The sequence below is a fragment of the Nuphar pumila genome, chromosome 2 (genome assembly GCF_984573655.1).
Source record: "Nuphar pumila chromosome 2, dmNupPumi1.hap1.1, whole genome shotgun sequence".
NCBI lineage: Eukaryota > Viridiplantae > Streptophyta > Magnoliopsida > Nymphaeales > Nymphaeaceae > Nuphar > Nuphar pumila.
Window position 1 is genome coordinate 87,423,870 of NC_143250.1, and position 25,915 is coordinate 87,449,784.

Genomic DNA, 25,915 nt, shown 5'->3' on the forward strand with positions numbered 1-25,915 from the left:
TGAGATGCGTATGCTTAGATGGATGTGTGAAAATACAATAAAAGATAAGATTCAGAACAAGGCGATACGTAAGAAGGTAGGCGTTGCGCCCATTGAAAATAAGATGAGAGAGAATCGTTTACGGTGGTTTGTACATATTCGGCGAAGGTCTACTGATGCTCCAGTTAGAAGGATGGAGAAATGAGAAAATATATTAGTTAAAAGAGGTCGGGGTAGGCCTAGGAAGACTTGTATGGAGATGATAGGAAATGATATGAATGCTTTGAACCTCACTGAGGACATGACATTGGATAAAAATGATTGGAGGAGAAGGATTCATGTGGAAGACCCAGAATAATTTTCTTTGTTGGTTCATATCGCCGACCCCAATTGTTTTGGGATGAAGGCGTAGTTGTTGTTGTTGTACTATATAAATGAAATGTTCATACAATCAGTCTTAATTTTAATAATCAATAAATCAAAATAAAGGTTCAAAGATTCAAATAATTGGTTCACATAGCACCGCAGCATCTCACAACCACTTTAGCTTGTTTACTCATTACTTGTATTTGTATAAAATATAGAGGAGTCAGACTTCAACAAGTCTTAGTAAGAAACGGTTTAACAAAATATGCATACATGTATTATGAATTCAGAATAAGAACATTGATATTTATAATAGTAAACTCAGGTAATATATTATTAGAACATATCATCATTTAAACATTAATATCATTGAATGCATGCTTTCAACATAAACATAATATACATGCAACTGCATAATTGAAAAGTGTACCTACTTAACTAATGCATTGATTCTCTTACTTACCAACTCTAACAGATATCGAAGGGTATCTTACAAAACAGATGAGACCACCCAAGTGTTTATTATTCTATGTATTTTAATTTTTCTTGAGTGATTGACTTAGTCAGATACCCATGGGCACGATCTACGACCGAGTGAAGCTCCCCTAGTGGTGCAAACTAAATAAGATTGATCTTATAATTCTGTAGAAGATATAGACATACCACGTAGGACAAATATTGGTAGTCTGATTCCCTAACTCCGAGAACTGGGGACCAATCAAACTATTGCCACTAGAAACATATTTATATTTCAACTGTCCACGAGAGTTTTGTACTACCTACCTTCTCCAAGGTAGACTTGAGATTTTGGGTACAATATACCCCTGTGAAGTATATTCGTGATTTCAAATTAAGGTTATCTTTATTAGGGTCATAGGTCTATACGGCCATTTCACAGGGATAACCCATTGCATTTAGTACGTCCTGGTTCTCATTTGGAACTCCTACTCAATATACACTTTGAGCATACATGTGCACATAAGCGATTTTTAGAGTCTCCTACACCAACACACACATGACATAATGTATTGACATTGAAATTACATGCCATATGCAAGCATTATAACAAAGTTATATTATGTCCACATGTTGCACATAACAACAAGTATATTCATAACCTTGTATGCATCTCATACACACATACTGCATGTCATAACATCATATGCACATCATACACATATTATACACCATAAACACATGGAGTACATCATAAACATATATTAAACATCATATCATAGTAAGCATGCACAACATAAAAAGTATATTCATAAAACATGCATATTCACCAAAAACCTAAAATGTTCAAAAATTACAGGCCAATGATAAGGCAGCTATGCACCATAGCAATTAAATTCATACCTAAATTTTTTTCTGTAGTCAACCTCATATGTTTGGAAGTACTTCTCAAAATCTCAAATTTTTAGGATTTATATTTTGGGTCATTCAGGATAAAATACCCCAAAATCGTACAAAGCTTCGCAAGGATTCACCAAACAAGCTCAAACACTTATCCATCGAACCTCAAATTTATAAACATCTCAAATACAATATTAGATCCCTAACTACAGGTATCTAATATACTGTACAAAAAGAAATTCAGATCATAATTTCATTACAACACCCAAAATCACTCGTATTTGCCAAAGAAAACCCAATTTTCTAAAGAGCACACCCTCAAACAAAAAATGATTCCTCATAAATAGTTTCAAATGTTTAGTCATTCATACACAACTAATATGAGTTTAAACCTAAAACAAAAATCAATTCATGTTGTTCATAACTTAATTTAACACATAAAATAAATCTCGAACATAATTTAACACATAAAATGTCCAAATACCAAAATCGTATTTCACCATCTGAGATTTATTTTCTTTTGGATATTATATCAGGCATACCCATATAATATCAGACCTAACTTAACCATAAATAAACTCAGGCTGAATATAAATTAATTGACATAAACATACATAAAATCATGTAAATCATTCTTCCTGTAAAAGACTCCCGTAAACCCTATTTGGTTTGGAATACATGTATTTATTCATGTATTTCTAATTCAGCCATGCATACCACTATTAGATTAAATATGAATCTAATCCAAATCATATTATACATGAACATCAACACATAACATGATAGCATAGCCCTCATAAAAATTATTTTTTCTAAAAAGAGGGCTCTAAAACATGAAATCAACTTTTACCACCTAGGGTCATATATATATATATATATATATATATATATATATATATATCAAGTGTGCACCATAAGTATCGATTTGAACATAGGTCTACATCATACACATTGACAATAATTACATCCAGCACTAATTAAAAATTTAGAATCTATCAACCATGATTTTTCATAAAACTACATCGATTTATGATATTTTTCCCCAAAATATTTTTATCAAATCCTTTTTGGAGTTGCTCAAAGCCTCTAAAACCATATGATATCAATCCATGCATGATTCATGAATGATATTCATACTAATACATAATCTGAAAATTTATCCAATACCACAAAACCAATGTCCACATACACCATACTTAGACATTCTTCTTTAAAGAAATCATCAAACCATGCATTCAAATTTTTTTGATTCATCTATTCATACACGTAACATCTAAGTATGTTGAATTTACATAAACAAAAAATCTCATAACAAGGATCAATACATGATTCACACCAAAAACTCAAGAATCTCACAAAAACCCAATTTTTTAAAAGCAAGCATTTAAGAATCAAAAATCGATTTTTATAAAATAATGTTTTGGATGTTGGATTAGACATACTCATCAGTTTAATCATGGATCTGATGTGACATACTCATCAGTTTAATCATGGATCCGATGTAAAAACACAGATCATACATGCATCAATACATATTAAATATCCAACCCAAACATGTTTTCAAAAAGATGTACGAATCTCTATACAACAAATTTTTCCTAAAATCATTTTTGGAATTTAACGATTTTAAAAATAATATCATCCCCTCCATTATGCTTGACTGATATTCATATGTTGATGATCATCTGTGGACCATACCACATCCTGCACATGCAACTTAATACTATTTACACGAAAAGTAGAAAAACAAAAAATTGAACAAAAAAAACTCTAAAACTATATAAGCTCTTCCTTCTTTATAGATACCTACTCCTCAAAGTTGTACCAACGCTAGGGGACCACCAACAACAACTCTAGACTTCCAATAGAGGGCATGGGATATGAAAGAATAAGAGGGAAAAGACAATAAAGATAGCGTAGAGAGGGAATAAGAGAGAGAGAAATAAAGAGAGGAACATGTGAGGGCCCCCTTTTATAGCCTTCCACATAGGATTCTAGATCCCATGTGAAGACTTCCTATTCATGGAGAGGTACACCAACTTGCCAAGGTTGGTGACTCTCTCACTAGGTAAGTTTCTAGATTTTTCTTTACTTTTTTTTATACCTCCTTTAAAGAAAGGTAGTTGGGGGATGTCTCACCTCCTTCTTTCTATTGAAAGGGGTTGAGTCCAATTAGATGTAGGCTCCTAACATGTGGGAGGGGCCTACCTAGGATGAGCGTCCCACCTTATTGACTATTTTAATTAAAACATCTAAGGTATCTTAATTAGCCTATATGTTGATTTAAGAAACTATTTAGATTTTTTTTCTTGACTTTATTTAAGATAGAATCATAAGCCAATTAAAATTTAGAAAGGTAGAGAATTTTCAGTCAAGTAGGATGGCCCTACATGGGGGAGGGGCGTCCCACCTTGGGATCCTACCTCTTTGTTAAATTTAGTTGATTACCAAAAATTTAGATCCTATTTAAATTCCTAATTAAATTTTTTTAAATTGAATATATATCCAAATTAGATCTAATTCTATTTAGGTAAAATCCATATCCAATTCTAAATTCAAACCCAAATTCAAATACTAAATCCAAATTCATATTTAATTAAATTTTAATTCTAATTAAACTCCAAATCCAAATTCACATTGAATAAAATCTAAATTAGGTTTTAATTAAAACTAAAATTAAAATTCTCGTTTAATATAGTTCAAATTTTAATTCATGTTTAATTAAGTCCAATTAACTTTAAATTCAAATTAAATCAAGAATCATATTCAATTTTAAATTCTAATTTCAAATGCACATTTAACTCCTAATTCAATTAAATGCCAAATTCTGAATTTTTGTGTAATTCAAATTCAAATTCCATTGGAATTTCAATTCAAATTAACCTTCACATTAAGTTCTAATTCAGGTGCAAATTCAAATAAAACTAAATGAGAGAGAAAAGAGCAAAGAAGGAAAGAGAAAAGATCAGGAGAGAGTCGAGGGAGAGGGAGAGGCTAATCTGGAATCGTTTGAACGGCCCAAATGTGGTGGGTAGAAAAGAGAATTAACTCAAACTGAAATCAGGTGATTCGACAAAGCATAACTTTTTTTTTTTTTGTCTTTTGAAATCACCATAGCCCATTACTTCAATCATCACCATTTGTTTTAAAGCAGGGACATTAGCACCTTTGCTGGGCTCCAACGCTTGCACAAAGAGGGGTGATTCTATAACACAAGAGCTTTGTGTTTTGTCAAATCACCCGATCCGTCCAACCTGGACCAGGTTCTAACCCCTCTGGGTTCGACCCCGTACCCCACTAACGGCATATCAAGTACAATTACATTGCACACACTTTCAGTGTGCCGCTGTACGTGGCTGTCCTCCATCTGGTGACTGTTAATTAAAGATGAAGGGCAACAAAGTGCAGCGGCACACTCAAAGTGTGCAATGAGATTGCACCTGATCGACCCTCTGCTGCTTTCCCCCAACAACCCGTCCACCCCAAGGAAAAGTGATTGTGCGTAAAAGACTCACCATGAAAATGATTTAGAATTCCATGTGAAGGGGAGAGGGAGAACTGCAGTCTCTCTCTCTATCTACAGCTTCCCTTTCTTTCCCACAAAATCCCCACATTATTCCACAGGAAAAGTCCGCCTCTCTCTCTCTCTCTCTCTCTCTCTCTCGAGAGAGATTTCGGAAGGGAAGAAAAAGAAGAGGAATTGGTGGTGGTGGTTCTTCTTCTTCGTCATCGTCTCTCTTCTGGGGTGCGTCGTTGGTTTGGTGGGTGGGGGATTGGTTAATGGGGGCGAACCTGTCGAGCCTGACGGACGGCAGTGGAGCGCCACTGAAGCCCGGGCTGAGGGACATCCCCGAGAGCTGTATCGCGGCCGTGTTCATGTACCTCAGCCCCCCCGAGATCTGCAAGCTCGCCCGCCTTAACCGATCCTTCCGCGCCGCCGCCTCCGCCAACTTCGTCTGGGAGTCGAAGCTCCCCTCCAACTACAAGTACATCCTCGCCAAGCTCTTCCCGGAACCCCTCGACTCCCTCAGCAAGAAGGACGTCTTCGCCATCCTCAGCCGCCCCAACCCCTATGATGCCGGCACCAAGGTCCGATTCATCCTCTCTCTCTTCCTCTCTATCGCCTGCCCACATGCCTCGTTGTATCATCGTTCCGAGTTCAGTTTTTTTGTTCTGTGTTGCTGGGGTTTCAGTTGATCTTGATGAGTGTGATGAATTTGGAGGTATTTTTACTGTAAACAGTCATTTTGAATCATAGATTGGTCTTGGTGCCGTTTCATAAAGGAATTTGGGTTGGTCGTGAAACTGAACCTAGTGAAGTCGCTGAATCCCTAATATCGTCTCGGAATTGGGGTTCGGCCTAGTTTTTTGTGGTATGTTGCTCAATCCTACATTGATCTCATGCTGTTACCGTTAAGAATTGGTTGAATCGAGAAAAGAACACACTGGGATGTGGAGGAGGTGAGGATGGGAGGACAAGTTATTGAACCTAGAAAGATTATTGGCATATTTGGGTAATGGTTGTAATGAAACACTTAACTTTTCTGGTGCGCTGCTTAACCCTATGTCAATCTCGTGCTGCTCTAATAAGAATTAGGTGAATCATGACTCTGAACCTAGCACGATTTGTGATGTATTTGGGCGATGGTCCAAATTCAATCCACTGACAACCATGGTGTGCTTTTCACTCTTTGTGTGGCACTTGCAAGCTAGTGGCAGATTGAGTGGGTACCAGATTTTGATGTTGGTGGCTGCATGTTTAAGCATCTACAAATGTACGCCTGATCAAATAATTCTGCATGAACTATGTGAGAACCTCGTCTTATGGAAGAATTCTTCAGACTCTCCAATTTTACAGTTTGTCAGCAACAATGTGCCAATAAACATGTAGAAGTTGAGAACACGCTAAAGAACTATATTGACTTGCGAACTTCTAATATAGGGTTTGCTTATAGTTTCAAGTTGAAGAAGAAAAACAAAGTAGCTAAAGCCGGAAAGCTCTTTGGATACTTAGTTGGAGAATTACTGATCATGTTCGGTTGATCAAACCTGTCTTTCAAATTGTCAGATATGCCCACTTGTCTTCATGCTAGTGTTTATGTTTTATGCGATGGCTTCAGCCCTCATTTCTGTCTCTCAGTATCCTTCATGCCTTTTTAAGATGACCCATCTCTATCTAGCCAAGACAACTAAGAAATGATTAGTGGAGTTGCTCATAAGGGCAGATAGAGGATGGTCTAGATTGATTCATGGATAGATCTCTCTCCATATGAGTATCTCTTTGATAGATATTGGTTTCACAAAAAGGAGCAATGCAGTTGGCATTTGACCCCTCTTTGATGAGTTCCAGTACCATCCTGTAGGACATTCTCTTACTGCTCAAGTTTGAATGATTTGTTGTTTACATCTATCACCTAATTCAAAGAACTGCTAGCTGGTCTATTTCATGGTCAATGTGCTAAAAAAATCTAGCTGGTTCATATGTATTTTTAAAAACAGTCTAGAGCAATCACAAACATAAAGTCTAGATAATCTCTCCAAGTTCTATATATGTCACCTACTTTTGATAGATTAGGCAGACAAACATTCTAACCTATTTTAGTGAAAGGAAGACATATTGGTTTGCATCCATTAGTTTGTAAAGGATTAAATGCTGACTTTGATGGAGATCAAATTGCTGTTCATGTACCTTAATCTTTGGAATCTCAAAATTGAAGTTCATTTACTTATGTTTTCTCATATGAATCTCTTATATCTGGCCATTGGGGATCCCATTTCCATACCAACTCAAGATATGCTTATGGGGCTCTATGTACTAATGATGGGAAATCATAGAGGCATTTGTACAAATAGGTATAGGGATTGTAATTCAATTGGTTAGAGCACCAGCCTGTCAAGGCGGAAGTTGCAGGTTTATGCCCCATCAGTCATGTATCGCCTTGGGATCCTATCAATCTATGTCACATAGGTGTGGGTGTGGATGCGGCAATTTAAAAAAACTTGGGTGCAAGGTTGCGGGGAGGATATATATATATATATATTTAACAGTTTTAAGTTAACACTACATGTATGTATATGCATTTATGTATTTATATATATATATATAATATAGATAAAACTGGACTTGGTTAGGGTTAACTGGATCTACTTTTGGACAGAAATGGACCTCAGTGTGGTTGACTTCACCTTACACAAAGGAAGCTGTGTCCAAGTGTCGCACCCGCATGAGTGCGGGTGTGACACGGGTGCGGTACTATCAATTGATTGATTTATTTCTCCACCTTTTGCGTAAAGGGGGAGACAAAGAGTAGGATCTAATTTCCAATAGAAGGATCCTTATTTCAAATTTCTTAGCAGGCAAAGGAAGCTCAATTACTTATTGGAAACAATCTCTTCATCGCGTCCAAGGTGCAATTTTGATTATCAATTTATTCATCTCAATCGAGGAAGGAAAATACATATACTAATAAAAGATCAAACAAAGATTGTCCTTCTGTTCTTAGGTTGGAGAACAGAAAATAGAACAAATAAATTTTTTTATTTTTTTTGCATTTTTCTGTCTTTCAAGAAGCTTAGATCATCACAAAACCTTAGCTTAGAACTTAATTTGTTTTCCAGTTCACTTCTACTATTTGGATCTGTGACAAGGGGAGTTTTGCTCGAACCTTATTTACATGCTATATATATGGGTTAATCTACCATTAAACTAGTTAAGTTTAATGTTAAACACATTCAACCGAGTAAAATGACTAAATAACCTTACAACAATGTCCCTTTTGAAAATTCGGTAAATCTTTTATTGGGTTAAAACAGTAAAATCAACTCAGCTAGAAAAGCGTGTTTTAAGGACTTCCTTTTTGCATTCCCCGTACAAACCTATAACGGAGGCGTTAGCTAACAGAGGAAGCCAAATGAGATGAAAAAAAAATTAATAATAAAAAAAAAACAAAAAACACAAAAAAACAAAAAACAAAAAAGACTGTTCACTTTCCTTTTCATCATATCTCTCTCTCTCTGGCCCAACCCCTTTCCTCCAACCCCACCCTTGGGTCCTCCTCCTCATTCCCACCATTGCCTCCTGCTCCCATGGCCCCACAGCTTCCACTGTTCGGTGAGATCTCTCCTCAACCCTACATCACAGAGGGCCTTCCTCAATCCCACGGCCCTACAGCTTCCACTGTTTTTCTTGGATTCTATTTTTTCTCAAACGTGGTCATCTAATAGAATATGCATGCTAGAGGAAATAAGTCACTGCTAGCAGACCAACTAGCATGCTTGACGTTTGAGAAAAACACAATTTCTTGATTGCAATAGCATGCTTGACGTTTTGTCTTGATTTCTTTGTATGGTTCACTGTTAGAGGACCAACTAGCATGCTTGACGTTTGAGAGAAAACTGATTTTCTTGATTGCAATAGCATGCTTAATATTTTTTTTTGATTTCTTTGTATGGTTAGATCACTATGTCACATGGGTGCGGGTGCGGGTGCGGGGATTCGGCACTTCCAAAAAACCCAGGTGCGGCAGGGGCAAAAATGTGTATATATATATATATATATATATATATATATATATATATATAAGGGGGTCCGGGGGTTCCCCCGATGTGGGTTTTTTCAAATTTCATTTTATATACAGCTGCACGATAGCGCACTAGGTCATGTAGATCTGAATACAACCCCAATATGATGTTATTTGAAATCCATGTCTAAGAATAATATGTCAGATTTGGATCAAAGATCTAAACAAATCCAATCCATTTGCAGCCCTAACATTGGATGCTGGTTTGTGAGATTTTATTTCACAAGTTTATTAGTCTTCATAGGCCACGTCGATCTGTAACAAGTTCATGTTTAAGAGCAGATCTTGGTTACTGTGGCTTCTATCTCGTCAGGAGAAGAGTTCGTCAGGAGAACAGTGAATGCTAATAGCCAGCAAGGCTACCGCCATCATATTATCATTTATTATGGAGAGAGAAAATCCTTTACGAAAAAGAAGGATTAGCAAGGCTACCACCATCATTATCATTTATTATGGAGAGAGAAAATCCTTTACGAAAAAGAAGGATTTTGAAAAGGCAGGAGCAGCAGCAGCTGTCAGCAGATTTTTTTTAAAAAAAAATTGTGCAGCCCATTTCATAGGGCAATTTTTTTTTTTTAAAAAAATCCAAAAAAAAAATGGACCTAAATGATCCTGGGTGCGGTCAACGCACCCAGGATCGGGTTGACCGCACCCAGTGCCACACTCGCACCCGCTCCTGTGTCGAGTCGCGTCGACGCGGGTGCGGCACCCTGCTAGCCGAATCCCTGTGACATAGTTAGAGCACCATTTTGAGGTGCTTCAAAAAATCATCTGCTGTCTTTTTCTGTGATTGCGCAAAAAATGGGCTGCTCCCTCTCCTTGAGTGCCACCTTTCCGGTTCAGATGTGACCACAACAAAATCTTGAGTATTTTTTGGTCGAATTTGGACATGTGTCAGGCAAGGAGATGGTTGGGGCAGCATTTTTTTTTTGTGCGATCACATTGCACCTGAATTAGGGGTTCCATATCAGGTGAAGTCTTGGTATGCTTTTATATCAGGTGAAATAAGTCAGTTAAGAAGACGTATGCTAGATGTTTTGTCTTGATTACTTTTATCTTTTGTTTCAGATATACAAACTCATCTTCTTCTTGGTCATCTGATAGAGGACACATGCTAGATGAAATAGGTCACTGCTATGCCAGAATTTTTTTCCTTTGTTTCAGTTGTGCAAGTCGCCCATAAATGGCCCCTTAAGTAAACTAAACAAAGAGCTGTTTAGTTTCTTTCAAGTAAATCTTAAACAATGATAATCAAGTGATCATTCAAGTAATTCACCTTGTTTTACTTTTTCTAACTTGCAGGTTTAAAAAAATCAATTTAACATGGACCTAACAAGTGACAATTATGTTGCTCCTTTGCCAGACTCGTCACCCTTGTCATCCAATGATGAAATTGTTCCATATGTAGGACAGGTCTTTAACAGTGATAAAGATGCATATGATTTCTATTCAACCTTTGCAGAACGTAATGGGTTCTCTATTCGACGTCAAAAAACAGTAAAGGATGATACCAATGAAATATGTCATAGGCTTTTTGTTTGCCATCGCGCTGGACATCTTTCGAAAAAGCTGATTCAGACAACATTCAACGAAGACGAAGGTCTATTCGTTGTATGTGTACTGCAAGTTTGGCTACTGGCCCATTCAAGGTCCTTGTGATATATCAGTCATACCATAAACATTAACACCAGGTTAACTGTTCAAGGATCGTTAATCATAAAGGTTTTAACTTCTCAAGATAGGTAGAAGAAATCCTATGAAACTTCTTTTCATCGAATAATGATGGGGGTATTTTTCATTGACCAAAATAATTAAACAGTTAGATCAACTAAACAATGAGTTTTTAAAATCTAGTTTTTCTCAGGAAATTCTTTGGAGTTTACAAAATTTAAAAATATAAGAAATAAGAAATATAAGAAACTAATAGGTTGTCAGTATCGGTGCGTATCGTATCAGCAGAAAATCGATACGCCTCACCCTTGAATCAGCTATTTTTTAATAAATCTAAAAAATACTTAAAATTATTTTTTAATATTATTTGAATGGATTTAACACATGTCACGTTCTGATTAACACATAATATTTTTTAATTATTTTTTGGCTGATTCAGAACGATTCGCTTGAGTATCGGTATCGGTCGATTCACCTGAATCATTGGCCAAATGATACAGGGCCAATACTGATACTGACAACATTGATATATATATGCAGATCTTAAAAGAAACAGTGCTCAGACCTAGACCAAGTATACCCAGGTCTGATTGCAAGCAAGACCCAGTGATACACATGGGTCTGATCAGAACTAGTTGTAGAACTGAGTTCGAGCAAATTTAGGTTTGATTGGGAACACTTGGGACTGAGCTAGGGCCTAGGGGGGAGAGAGAGAGAGGATATGCCACTGCAGGAGTTGGACATCTCCCTTCATCAAAGGTTGCTGGAGAATCGCACTGGTAGGGCATGAGAGGGTCGAAGTTGGAAGGGGGGAGGAGAGAGGGTAAGGGTTGGGTGATCGTGCCCTAACCCCTTATATGATAAGAAGACCGATTGGACTCAGTCATGTTTGATCGAGTCCAAAAAATTGACGAACAAAGTTGGCTTCACGTTAATCATGGTTGACCTTGCTTTGACCAAGTCCCTCTACACCCACACCCTCACACCTGTCGACATGGATGCATTGGGTTTATAGAAGCATCCATGTTGTCTTAGAGCATCTCAGATCTTGTCCTTTGCCAGCTTGTCCTTAATAGAAGATTTTGTCCCTCTACACTGTGCTACATCTTGTTTAATGAATTAACCATTCATTCATTTTAAGGATGTACTGAAGGTATATTAGCTGCATTATTTCCGACTTCGGCTACCTTAGCTCATCCATCATGCTATGAGACCGGTTACTTCCATAGGGTTCCTTGTAACATCGAAGAAGAACGCAATTTATGCTGCTAAAAAGGTGGTGGTAATACCAAAGGAGTGAATTTCACTAGTTAAGGCTGGTGCTTCACTATAGATATTGTATTTATTAATTATCCATATGGGATTTGGATTCAAACTAGAAGGGAACCCTTGATTTACTCTGTTAGATGTAGTAGTGCCTTTTTCATAATCAGTGGTCTTAAATAGTGGCACAGTTGACATAACATTGTTTTTTAGAGGAATTGAATGCTAACCATTGCACAATTATGTTGTAAATTGTTGATTTTGCAACATAAGGTTTATAGTCCCACTGAAATGCCATCTAATAAATAGCATATAATTACTCATCCATTGTAATGAAACAAGCAGAAATACAAAAAAGATCTCAATAAGGATCAACACAAATACAAATGAAGTGCGCATGCACTAATTCATCTAAAGATGATACAAAGTGAGAACAATCTCAAGAACATAACACACAAACACAATTAGCTACTAAGGGCATACACAATAGCCACTAAGGGCACACACAACACAATGTAAAATTATAAAATCCACTAAGAAATGCTTAGAAAAGCATAGAGATTACAAGGGGTTTCAACCCCTATTTATAATACAAGAGGGAGTGAAGGGAGCACACCAACTAGACATTGGGCTAGCCCCCAACGATCATATTTATGACTGTTGGGAGCAGCCCAACAACCATAAAGTACACAAAAGAAAAAAAAAAGAATACACAAGCATCTAATAGGCTGACACCTATACATTGGTGAAATGACTTAAATACCCATGTTGGGTATTTTAGTTTATAGAAAATAGTAAATAGGATATATATATTAATACGTCTCAAACTTACGATGTAATCACCGAAAGTTTGCTAAGAAGAGACAAAAAAAAAAGGTGAAGGCGAGGCCTTAGTGAAGAAGTTTGCTAACTGACATTTTGAAGTAACATAAGGTAATTCAATGACTCTCCGCGAATATTCTTCTTGAACATAGTGGCACAATCCATATCTATATGCTTAGTGCGTTCATGGAAGGTGTGGTTGCTTGCAATATAGATAGCACTCTTATTATCGCAGTACATCTTCGAAGGACTAGAGATGATTAGACCAATATATTTGAGAAGACCCCTCAGCCAAATGATTTTCATCGTTGTGGTTGCCATAGCTCTATATTCATCTTCGGCGGATGATAGAGGGACCTTTTGCTGCTTCTTGCACCTCCAAAATATAAGGTCACCTAAAAAAACACAAATACTCGTAGTTGAGACTCTATCATTGGACTTACCTCCCCAATCAACATAAGTACTTAACTCTAAAGAAGAGGAAGATGATAAAAATAGCCCTTTGGTGATAGTATTCCTAATATATCTGACAATTCGTAGAACTACACTCATATGAACCTTAGTTGGTGCATGCTGAAACTAACTGGCTGAGTGAACCACATGAGAGATGTTTGGTTTGGTGATGAATAAGTCAAGGATTCAACCAATTGCCGGTATTAAGTTGGATCATCAAGTAGAGTTCCATTTTCCAATCTTAATTTTGCATTTACAACTTCTGGAGTGTTAACTCTTTTATTACCAGAGATTCCAGATTTAACAATAATATATGTAGCTAGTTTCATTTGAAACAACACGTATCTTTGAAGATAATAAGTCACTTCAATACCTAAAAAATACCTTAGAAAACCAAGGTCAGACATATCAAAATGTTTTTTTTAAGAATATTTTTAATTTCATCAATTCTCTTTTTGTCACTTCCTGTGGTGATCATATCATCCACATATAATAAGAGTATGGCAATATTAGTACATGTATCTTTGACAAAAAAAAGCAATTACAATATAACAAGATTTATAACCAAAGTTTAGCATAACATTGCTAAACCTATCATAACAAGCTTTTGGGGGCTTGCTTAAGCTCATACAAAGCTTTTTTTAATCGAAAAACCTTTCCTCTTTTGATCTTAAGACCGGGAGGAGGATCTATGTACACTATCTCATTTAGGTTACTATTAAAAAATGTGTTTTTAACATCAAGTTGGTAAATATGTCACTTTCTAATAGATGCTAAGGCAATGAGTGTCCTAACACTAGTTATACGGGTTACGGGAGAAAATGTCTCTTTATAGTCTATTCCATACTCTTGAGAATAACCTTTAAATACTAACCTAGCCTTATATCTTTCTAATGATCCATCCCTCTTTGTTTTGACTTTATAGACCCATTTGCATCCTATAGTCTTTTTTTTATGGGTAATTATTGAATTTTTTAAGTCTTGGCTTTCTCAGAGGCATCTATTTCTAAGCTCATAGTATCAATCCATTCAAGAATTCCCTTAGCCTCTTTGTAGGTTGTGGGTTCATAAAAAGAGTGATTAGACAAAAGACATGCTCTATATCTAGGAAAAAAAGTCTCATAAGACACAAATCTTTCAGAATGTCTAGAGGATCTACTGGATTTTCTAATATTAGATTCTCCTAGATTTTGGTTTTGTGAGTATCTCTCAAGTGCTCATGGAGGATAATCAAGAGTTCTTTTGTTATAAGTTTGAATATCATGATTATGGGTATCCTCCAAGGGAATACCAGAGTCATCAATATGCATATCATTATCATGCATATCACCATCAGGGGTATTATTTGACAATAAATCAAACAAAAAAGAATACTCAAAACTATCCTTAGGCTAATCAAAATCAAAACCATTTTCATTTTCGAGAAAGTTAACATTTCTTGACACATATAATTTGTCAATTTTCTTATCATAACATCTATACCCTTTTTGGTTATCAACATAACCAAAAAACACACATTCAATAGCCTTGAGAGATAATTTATCTTTTTTGTCAATAAGTACAAAACATTCGCATCCAAAGATTATTAAGATTTTTAAATCAGGAATGGTTTGATATAGTTTTTCAATTGGGGATATGTTTTGCAAAGTAGATGAAGGCATTCGGTTGATAAGATAAACTGCAGATAGGGCACTTTCAGCCCAAAAATGTTTTGAAACATTTTTTGAGATAAACAAAGTTCTTGTAGTTTCAATGATATGTCAATGCTTTCTCTCAGCTAAATCATTTTGTTGAGGGGTATTTGGACAAGATCTTTGGTGTGAAATCCTATTTTATTTTAAATAACTTTTGAAGTCATTCGACAAATATTCTCTTCCTGAATCTGATAAAAAAATGACAATATTGATTTGAAATTCGTTTTGTATAATTTTATGAAATTCTTTTAAACATGAGAATGCATTAGATTTTTGCCTAAGAAAATATATCCAAGTATGCCTAGTATAATCATCAATGAATATAATATAATAGGAGAGTTCTCTTTTTGACATGACTAGTACGGATCCCCATACATCCAAATGCACAAGTTCAAAAGGTTTTGAAGAAATAAAAGTTCTAGAACAAAAAAGAATCTTCTTCATTTTTCCTAGAATACATTTGTTACATATAAACTCTTTATTACAAGAGTTTTTCAAAAACGGAAAAAGAGATAACTTAGATACATTAGGATGGCCTAATCTTTGATGCCATACAAAAATATATTTTTTCTTGACAAAATTACAAAATGATTTTTTGGTAAGATAAAGAAAATCCATGTAGTAGAGGTTTTCCTTCATATGTCCTTCCCCAATCAACTTTCCTGAATAGTGATCTTGCACCCAACATTTTTTTGATAAGGAGACCTCATACCCATAATCCGAGATTTGAGAGACGGATACAAAATTTAAATTAAGTTTTAGAACAACTCTAACTTTAGGTACTTGAATTTTTTTGAAATGTTTGAAAATGTTCCAATACTTTTTTATTTCAAGATTTGTTCCATCGATCGTAGAAAGACAAGAGTTATAAAAAAAGGATTTTGTGCATTTGGATAAGAAAGATTATAAAGAGTCTTGTGAAAAAAGGCACCAGAGTTAAGAATCCAAGAAAGCATACCTGGAGGAGAGGAAGTAGATACGGTGGCACCGAAAGTAGATATGGAGGAGTTCTTAAGGAATTGTTGAAATGTTTTCGTTAAATGTTTAATAAAATCTTTAAGTTCTCCTTCTCTCATGGTACTTTCACCACCTTTTTTGGGTGGTGTTTCTTCAACGGTTGCTACCTTTTATTTGAGCTTAGGACAATCCGGTCTAATGTGTCCCACTTCTTGACAAAAATGACAAATCACCCATCTTCTTCATTCATTGTTATATGTTTCATCCTTCATTGTTATTTTTTTTTAAATTGAGGAGGTTTATATGCTTTAACATTATTATCGGCTCTTGATACGGCAAAAATCTCTTCGCTTCCTTTTGTCATGCCAAGTCGAGTCTCAGCTTGGTATATTTCTCCAAGCACATCATTAAGAGTGGTAGTTTCGGTCCTATGCAAGATATTGGACCTCACTTGCTCAAATTCGGGTCTTAACCCGAATAGGAAGGAAAACAAATGTTCCTCCGCAAGTTGCTTTTGCCTATTTTCAATGGCGAAACCTTCCCAATTAGGCTCAAGCAAGGCTAATTCATCCCAAAGAGGTGAGAGAGTACCATAATAATCTCTCACACTCTTATTTCCTTGTTTAACAATTCAAATCTTTTCTTGTAAAAAGTATTTCCGTGAAGTCTTTTTGCACAAACATACGTTTAAGAAAAAGCCATACCTCGCTTTTTTAAATTTGACTATGCTTGTCGCAATCTTGAGGTCCATGCTATTAATAAACCAAGAAAGAATTTGGGCATTTTCGGCTTTCCAATCTTCCACTTTGATGTAGTGTTTTTTGAGTGCAACCTCTCTTTCTTCATCATTGAGAATCTTCGCTTGGTCACCATCCTTTTTGATGAGTTTGAGTTGTGGTTCACATGTGGTACTACTCACATACCCCCATAATTTCTTCCCTCTTACTGTGGTGCTCTGTAGCGGTGGCATACATCAAATAGTTGGAGTCGTTTTCTTGAACGCAATCAATGTTATGGATTCTTTTTCGCCCATTTGGATCAAGCATGAATGGATCTTCCTTTGCAATCACAAACTTTTGGAGAAGAAGAGTTACACAAATACAAGAGCCTTAAGCTCTGATACTATGTAATTAAACAAGCGAAAATACAAAAGAGATTCCAATAAGGATCAACACAAATACAAATGAAGTGGACAAGCACTAATTCATCTAAAGATGATACAAAGTGAGAACAATCTCAATAACCTAACACACAAACACAATTAGCCACTAAGGGCATACACAATAGCCACCAAGGGCACACACAACACAATGTAAAATTATAAAATCCACTAAGAAATGCTTAGAAAAGCATAGAGATTACAAGGGGTTCCAACCCCTATTTATAATACAAAAGGGAGTGAAGGGGGCAGCCCAACTAGACATTGACCATTGGGAGCAGCCCAATGTCTAGTTGGGCTGCCCCAACAGCCATAAAGTACACAAAAGAAAATAAAATAAAAAAACAAAAAAAGAATACACAAGCCTCTAATGGGCTGACACCTATACATGGGTGAAATGACTGAAATAACCCTGATGGATTTTTCAGTTTACATAAAACAGAAAACAGTAAATAGGAATCTCTCTCTCTCTCTCTCTCTATATATATATATATATATATAACTTACAATAATCAGTATATGAAGTGCCTTTATCCATGCTATCATTGTTTGCCTTAGGTTATAAATAATTTCATTGGCATTGTAAGACTTGGTTGGTCCCTGTGCATTTTGTCCTTTCTCATGCTGACACACCACCCACAGATAAATTTTATCATATTACCAAAGGAAACTTGGATTGTTAGTATCTTAATCCATCTGGTTAAAAGTGCTCCTAGCTTGCCTAGTCACCTAGGTGACCTAGGAATTGGTCCAGCAGTAGCACGTAGATGGACCAAAAAATAAAGTATTAAATGTTGTAAATTTTTTATTCATAACATTAACAGATCACAATAATTGTTTAGCAATAATTTTCTAAATAATTTCAATCCTTCCCATAACTTGTAAGAATTTTTTTCATTATTGATAAATAATGCATTTATTTGTGTTTCTACTTTATAGGCAGTGCATTTGTGCTACTTAGATCTTTTGACTGCATAGACTCTCATTACTACAAAACTAAGGTGTTATTAACAATTAGTTGTTTTTTATCTTCAGGAAGTTTGGTTGGAGAAGGCCACAGGTGCCGTCTGCTTGGCAGTTTCTTCTAAAGCCATGTTGATAACAGGAATTGATGACCGCAGATACTGGAATTTTATTCCCAGTGATGAATCCAGGTAGAAATTCATTATCAACGAATTAGGAGAATGTGTAGTACAACTGTTTTTTTACTAGTATCTATTTCTTGGCCATTTTCAGTCTGAACATGGACCTCAGATCAGTAAAAAATGTATGTGTATTAATGCTGAATCAACTAACAAAGTGTTGTTTTGTTTGTTTGAAAGTGTTTCTTTTCTCCTGATGCCAATAATTGGAAGTTCTTTGGACTGTTTTTGACTGAACAACTTAGTTGAGCTAATAATTGGGTTGGGGTGCTCATTGGATAACCTGACAAGCTTTTATGCTTTGTGTCTCAAATGAAGACTAACTGAAAGGTCTTGGACCGTTCAACCACCAGGCCAGGTAGTCCAAGGTCTTCCTAAGTCTTTTTGTTCAAGTATGTGTGGTGCGTAACTTGGATACGCTGTCAATTAAAGTTGACTTTTTTCCAATCTTTGATACTTTGTAGCAAAGCTAGAGGGACTGCTAGGTTAGAGTTGAGCCTTCTGCTAGTTAGTTTATGTTGTTCAGTTACAAGGTGATACCATGGACTAGATGATTACACATCACAAGCTTTGTGTTTTTTTTTTTCTTTAATTGAGTGACATTTTCTTGAGAGGCAAGGTGTTTCATGTAACTATACAATTGTAATTAAAACCAAGGAGCAATTAGGGGTGCAAAGCTTGCTGGCTTGGGTTCTGGGCCTGGATTGTTTTTTTGTTTTACAACTTCTTTTATGATGGGATTGGCTAACCTATTAGGCCATTTTCTTGGACTATTTTCTGTGGAAGCCCAATAGGAGCTCGACCAAGCTTGACTGCAACCTGATTTTCCTCCAAATTGGTTGGACCAAAATGCATCCAATCTGAACCCGTTCTAGCCTGGGTTATATCCACCATTGGAGCAATATTTGGCAACACCTTGCAAACTAGATCACAGCACCGAAATATTCCAACTGGTAATTGCTCCAGTCGCTTTTAAAAAACATTCTATGTAGCTAACTTAGTCTTCTCTCACACTACGGCCCTTCATTTTCTCTTCAAGCTTAGGTACTTCCATTAAGTAATGCAACAAGACCATGGGTTAGTGTACAAATGAAATGCATCATCTTTTTTTGAACTTGGAAGATTGAGCTTCCAATCTGAATTGAGTGATTTAACTGATTTTACCATCAATTTCTATCATTGTCATTTGTGAGTGGTTTAACTTGTGATGACTCAGCTTTTATGTGATCCCTTAAGTAATTCCAATGACATTGTAGTTCACATTTGAAATATGTTCCTCCACAAGTCTCTGGGGTGGATGTTTCCTGTTCTGAAGAACAAGCCAAAATACCTTCTTGTTAGCCATGGTATGCCCAACAAGCCAGCTTGAGCTTGACTTAATAGATCTAAAGTTCAAATCCTATTACTTTCAATTTATCTTTTCTGTAAACATTCCAGCTCGTGCTCATCTCATTTAGCTCAAGCTTAGCTCAACGCACCACAGAAATGAGCCAAGCTTAAATACGTCATGTTCGGCTTGTTTACCGGCCCTACTTACGCCATATTCGCAAAACTCCAATTGTGCCTTCAAAACTTCTTTCAGCAAGAGAATTTTTAAAAAAATTAATTGTTTTTCACAGCATGGCTATTATTTTACATGATACTATATCTGTAGCCTTCCATTTGTTGTATGCAATTCCCAGTTTCCTCAGTGTCTGCCTTCTCATGCCTTTTGGGGAACTTTATGATTTCTCTACGAGTTCTTCCTAGAAAGGTAAAGATAATCTAAACAAATATGCTCAAGTTCATCTGTTTTTTTAGTAATACCTGTTTTCACCCATTAAAGGGATGATAAAAATTCAAATTACGCGTCCACTTGCTCTTCATCATTCTTAGGTTGTAGGGCTTAAAGTTGATGTCAGGCAGGGTTTTCTTGAAGTGGAACTTGGAAAGTTTCTTGCCAGCAGTCTTTCAAGGTTTGCCTCTGCATCATGGATCGCTGTTGTTTGCTTCCTAAGGCTAGTCAATAGTGGGAGATCCATTCAGTGCCCCCATGAAGAAGCCTGACATAGGATGGAACTTTGTATATCAAGTGGATCAAGGAATTAATTTTCTTGAGTTATCCTTTCAAAGCGGGGAGTGAAAAGTGTGTTAGTGTCTTGGTAATGTAGGTTGACACATTCAGGGTCTGACACATTAGATAAATCAATCAACAAACAACAACAACAACAACTACGCCTTCATCCCAAAACAATTGGGGTCGGCGATATGAACCAACAAAGAAAATCATTCTGGGTCTTCCACATTAGATAAATCAATGTATCAGCTAATTAGGTTTACCTGGAGGTGAAATCATTATGCATTGTCCACGAAACAGGCAACATTGTTGAGGCATTTGTAAATGCCACTGCTGCTTACACTTGTCAAAGCCACCTTAAATGCTCTCTCTCTCTCTCATGCCTGCTGCATTTCTAGTAGAAGCAATATCCCTTCATGCAATTCTTTAGTGGTTGAGAAGTTTAATCACATACCGTTTTAAGATGATAGCACACTTGCTTGTTTGCAGGTTCCATGACATTGCGTATCTTCAGCAGATATGGTGGTTTGAAGTAGATGGTGAGTTCGAGTTCCAATTCTCAGCTGGAACATACAGCCTTTTCTTTAGGCTCCAGTTAGGACGGCCCACCAAGAGACTAGGCCGGCGTGTCTGTAACTTTGAACATGTCCACGGATGGGATCTAAAGCCGGTACGCTTTCAGCTGTCGACATCTGATGGCCAACATGCGTTCTGCCAGTGCTATTTAGAAGATCCTCGGCAGAATGGAAGTGAAGGGGCTACGAAAGACATACGGGGGAACTGGATGAATTATCATGTGGGTGACTTTGTCATCGGTTGTTCTGATGCTCCCACCAAGATTAAATTTTCAATGACTCAGATTGACTGTACTCATTCTAAAGGTGGTCTCTGTGTGGATTGCGTATTGATATTTCCAAGTGAATTTACTTGAAAGAGAAAATTTTGTTAGGTTGGTGTATGGTATACTTATTATTAGAAAGGAAGTACAGACAGGCCTGGGAGGAGCTCAGTTTTTGGTTCGAGGAGCAATTCTGCTAGGATGGTAATGCTTAGTAGTGCGGTTATTTTATGTATAATTATTTTTCAGGGTTCTCTTTAAATGTATAAAATGAATTCATTCTCATCACAAGTTTGTTCTCGAGTTTCCTGTGGTTTTATGGTAAAACTGAAACTGCCCGTGCAATACTGATGTGCATTGAGGGGATTGTGTTGGTTATCATTTGTGTGGCCCAAAGTTTTAGTATTTTTGTTCTCCATTGGCGGCTTGGATTCTCTGTGTATTTGGTTATATGTATAAAATGACTTCTCATCACATGTTTATGTGAGTTTTCTATGTTTTCATGCCGCTCATGCTGTACCAATGTGCATTGGGGGTTGGTTAGTTATCATTTATGGAGCCAACTATTCGATCTGAATTGGCTGATTCAGACAGATTTTGATAACATTGATCCAAAGGATGGCCTTTTGGGGGTCAAATAAGGTCTAAATTTGTTTCATCCATAGTTACCAGGAAAAATGAAAAAGAAACACATAGAAAGCAATATGTGACATGAAGACATATAATTCAATATAAAACCAATATGCATGCTTGTTATAAAAAATTATAATTTTTTAATATGAAAAATGTAGGAAGTGAGGGAAAATTGATTGGAAAGTGACAAATGAAAGGAAACTTAAAGCGAAAGGGAATCAATTTGAGAAACTAAGAGGAAGCGGGCTTCTCAAAAAAGGGCATGTTTGTGTGCCAAAGAAAGGGCCTCCGTGCGGAGACTCTCTCCACGGAAACAAAGTCTGACCTACCCCCACTGGACTTCATTTTCGCTGAAAAGGGGGGCTCCCAATTAAACACGGGTCTCTTTCTTCGCTGAAAGTGAATCTTGTGTTTCAATGGGATGTTGTGGGGCTCGTGTAAACACGGGGTCTCACGCGTTTCCTCGGAAACACCTCATTTTCTGTGGCACACAAACGTGCCTTAAAAGGAAACCAAGTTTCTCATATTTTGAAAGTGGGTTTCCCAAAGCTTTCCTTCTTTTTGGGGAACCTAAGGGTTTCCCACTTTCGAAGCGAGCTTTCAAGGAAGTGAGTTTTTCCATGTAGGAAGTGTTAATATATATATAATTTCTTTTTTACCTTTTGTAATGCCTACTAAGGGAAATTTAGTTTTTTTTTATTATGTAAATAGACATGTTCACTAAGAACATTTTTTGTCTTTTTCTTTTCTTTTTTATTTTATCATTTATGAAGGGGCAAGAGGGTCCAACCTATAGAGTCATTGGCACCCTCGCCAACGGTCACAAATGTGACCATTGGGGAGCTCCCAATGACTCTATGGGAGCCCCCCTTGGTCCCATAAAGTGTATAAAAAGGGGCATTTTGTCCCCCATCCCTCTTTAATGATTTTCATAGTATTTCAATACATTATTTTTTATTTCAAGTTTTCTCTCTCACATTGTGTGTGTTTGGTGCCTAGCCCTTTGTGGCTTATCTTTGTGCTTGTGCATTTGTTGTAGTCACTTGGTGACATTGTTATTTGCACTAGTACTGCATTACATGATATCAAAGCTCCTAGGTGATTGAGCACTCTTGGGACTTTCATTTATTTTTATTTTTGTGTGCTTATACTTTTCACACTCGTTATCATTTTTCCTTCCTCTCTTCCAAAAATGGCCAACAAGTATGCAAAGATTGATCTCTCATTCAAATTGAATGATACTAATTATAGGATATAGGCAGTCACTGTAGAAAACAACCTCAAAAGTAAGAAACTTTGGGGATTTGTATGTGGTACAGTTTCGAAACCTCAACTAAAGCTCGTAAAAAAGGAATGAGGAAAATGCCTTGAATGAAGAAGAAAAAGCAAAAGTCAATGATAAATATCAATCCAAAGTTGAAGATTGGGAAAGTAACCATGCCAAAATATTAGCATTGTTTATGAACAATGTGAAACTCAAAATTTGTGCTAATCTAGCCAAATTTAAGAAGGCAAATGAAACATGGTTCTTCATGAAATGTATGTACACTTAAAAAATTTTTGCTATACATTTCTTTTTGCAAAAAAATTTGAGAGCAACCAAGCAAGGATATATGAGTATTAAGGACTACTATAACACTTTATCTTCTTTATGAGATGAACTTGCTCTCCTTGAATCCCAATGGGAATGAAGTGCTATTGCTATGAGGCAAAAACAAATGGAGAGAGCGATTCTTTCAATTTATTCATGGGCTTATACTCGAATTTGAACAACTACGAGGATCCCTACTGCATAGGGCTTCAACTCTTCTTAGTGAAATTCTTGCGAGGACATATAAGCCCCTTTATTTTTGAAAAAATAACTATAACAACAATGGTGGTGGAAGAAAATTTGCGTCATCATTGTAATGAACCGGGGCATCTTAGATCCGATTGTCCTAAGAGAAAAATAACTTCCGTTTGAGAGAACTCAAACAACTCAAATAGAGACAAAAAAGGGGATGAAGATATAAAGAACTCCATTGCACAACTTGCGAAACCATTTCAATAATTTATGAGGAACAACTCTTCTACACTTTCTACTTTTGGTGCCGCACTTTCATCAACTTGCAATATGTCCTCTTGGATTCTTGATTCGGGTGCTTCATTTTATATGACTTCAAATGCATGACTTTTAAACAACCCAAACACTAATTGTTTCAAATCTTTTGTTTCTACGGTTGATGGTACATCTTTGGATATTAAGGGAATAGAAACTCTTGAAACCACTTTAAGTAGTGACAAAAAATTCTTTGTTCCGAAAATTAGAATTATTCCAAAACTTAATTTAAACTTTTTTTTGGTTTCTCAAATATCTGATTTTAGTTGTAGTGTATTTTTTTTTATCTTTAAATTGCTATGTACAAGATCTCCAATCCGAAAAGCAGATTAGGCAAGGCCATAGAAGAGAAGGCCTATACTATATGGATTTTTTATCATTACCATCTAAGTCTTTTTGCAATTATGTTCAAACAAAAGATGTTGCCACTTGGCAGAAAAGACTTGATCATCCTAGTATCTCTAAAATGTATTTTTTTCTCTTTTTGAAAAATTTTGTAATGAAAAGAAATTTATTGCATCTTTGGAAAAATACATTCTCGCCCTTTTCAACATAGCAACTTCATTTTAAAAAGATCCTTTGAGTTAGTACATTCAGATGTATGGGAACCAACATTTGTCATATCTAAAGGAGGATATTTATATTATATTGTCTTTATTCATGATTTCATTAGATATACTTGGGTTTACTTTCTCAAAAAATAAATCTGATGTTTTTTTTTTTTTTAAATTTCTTATTCTTATTCAAAATCAATTTCAACATAATATAACTATCTTTAGATCCGACTCCAGAGGGGAATACATGTCAAAAGAATTTTTTTTTTTTTAAACAAAATGATATTATTCATCAAAGATCTTGTCTCAAAACTTCACAACAAAATAACTTTATCGAAAGAAAGCATAGACATCTTATTGAAACCACAAGAACTCTTCTTATCTCTAAAAATGTTTCAATTTTTTTTTTAGCCAAAGATCAATTTTGCAATATATCTTATAAATAGGATGTCATACTCATCTTTAAAATATGTTTTGCCCTTTTTAAAATTATTTAAAATATCTTCAGATTTCAAAAGACTAAGAATCTTTGATTGTAAATGTTTTTTTTTTCAAGGACAAGACAAACTCTCACCAAAGGCTCTTGAATGTACTTTTATTGGTTATGGTGAAAATAAAAAAAATATAGGTGTAATTATGTTAAAAATAATAAACTTTATGTTTCAAGAAATGTGACTTTTCTAGAAGATCAAAATGAATTTGAACATCAAATACCCAAGGAAGATGTTGATTATTCTTTTTTATTTGATTTACTCCCTAGAGATGACTCTAAAAACTCTAATAATACAATTTAGGATGGTAAGATTGTTTATGATAATGATAATGATAATGTTTGTAATAACTATTCTCATCAAAGAGATGATTCTTCTAGTGAGAATCCTAATGATATTCATGTATATATTTGGCGTAAAAGAAATGAGCATCAAAATGCTTTTGACATATATTCATAAAATATCTTTAAATGATCAAGTTGAGGAATCCTTACCTCGATGATCCTCTAGGAGCATTAGACCTCCTCAAAATTTGTATCATATGACTTATTTTTCCCAAATTATAGATCTTGTCTAATGATGATCAATTTCTATCATGAGTCGTTCAACTTTAAAGAAGCTAAACAATACTGTCATTAGATAGATGCCATGCTTTTAGAATTAGAAGCACTCAACAAGTTCGATAGTTGAAACATTATAACTATCACTTTAGGGAAAAGGCTATTAGTTGTAGGTGAGTTTATAAAGTAAAAACTAAAAGTATTTGGTCATTAGAAATGTATAAGGTTATGTTAATGGCTAAG

The 25,915-nt window shown here is 35.8% G+C and overlaps 1 protein-coding gene across 1 annotated transcript; it reads left to right on the top strand.

Moving 5' to 3' along the window:
* Positions 1 to 5,219: 5,219 nt before the first annotated feature.
* LOC149845962 (F-box protein PP2-A15-like) lies at positions 5,220 to 21,810 on the top strand. The gene is made up of 3 exons (XM_089996100.1): positions 5,220 to 5,790; positions 18,336 to 18,454; positions 20,988 to 21,810. The coding sequence occupies exons 1-3, from the start codon at positions 5,482 to 5,484 to the stop codon at positions 21,427 to 21,429; spliced, it is 870 nt and encodes a 289-aa protein (XP_089852226.1). The 5' UTR covers positions 5,220 to 5,481; the 3' UTR covers positions 21,430 to 21,810.
* The last annotated feature ends 4,105 nt before the right edge of the window (positions 21,811 to 25,915 follow it).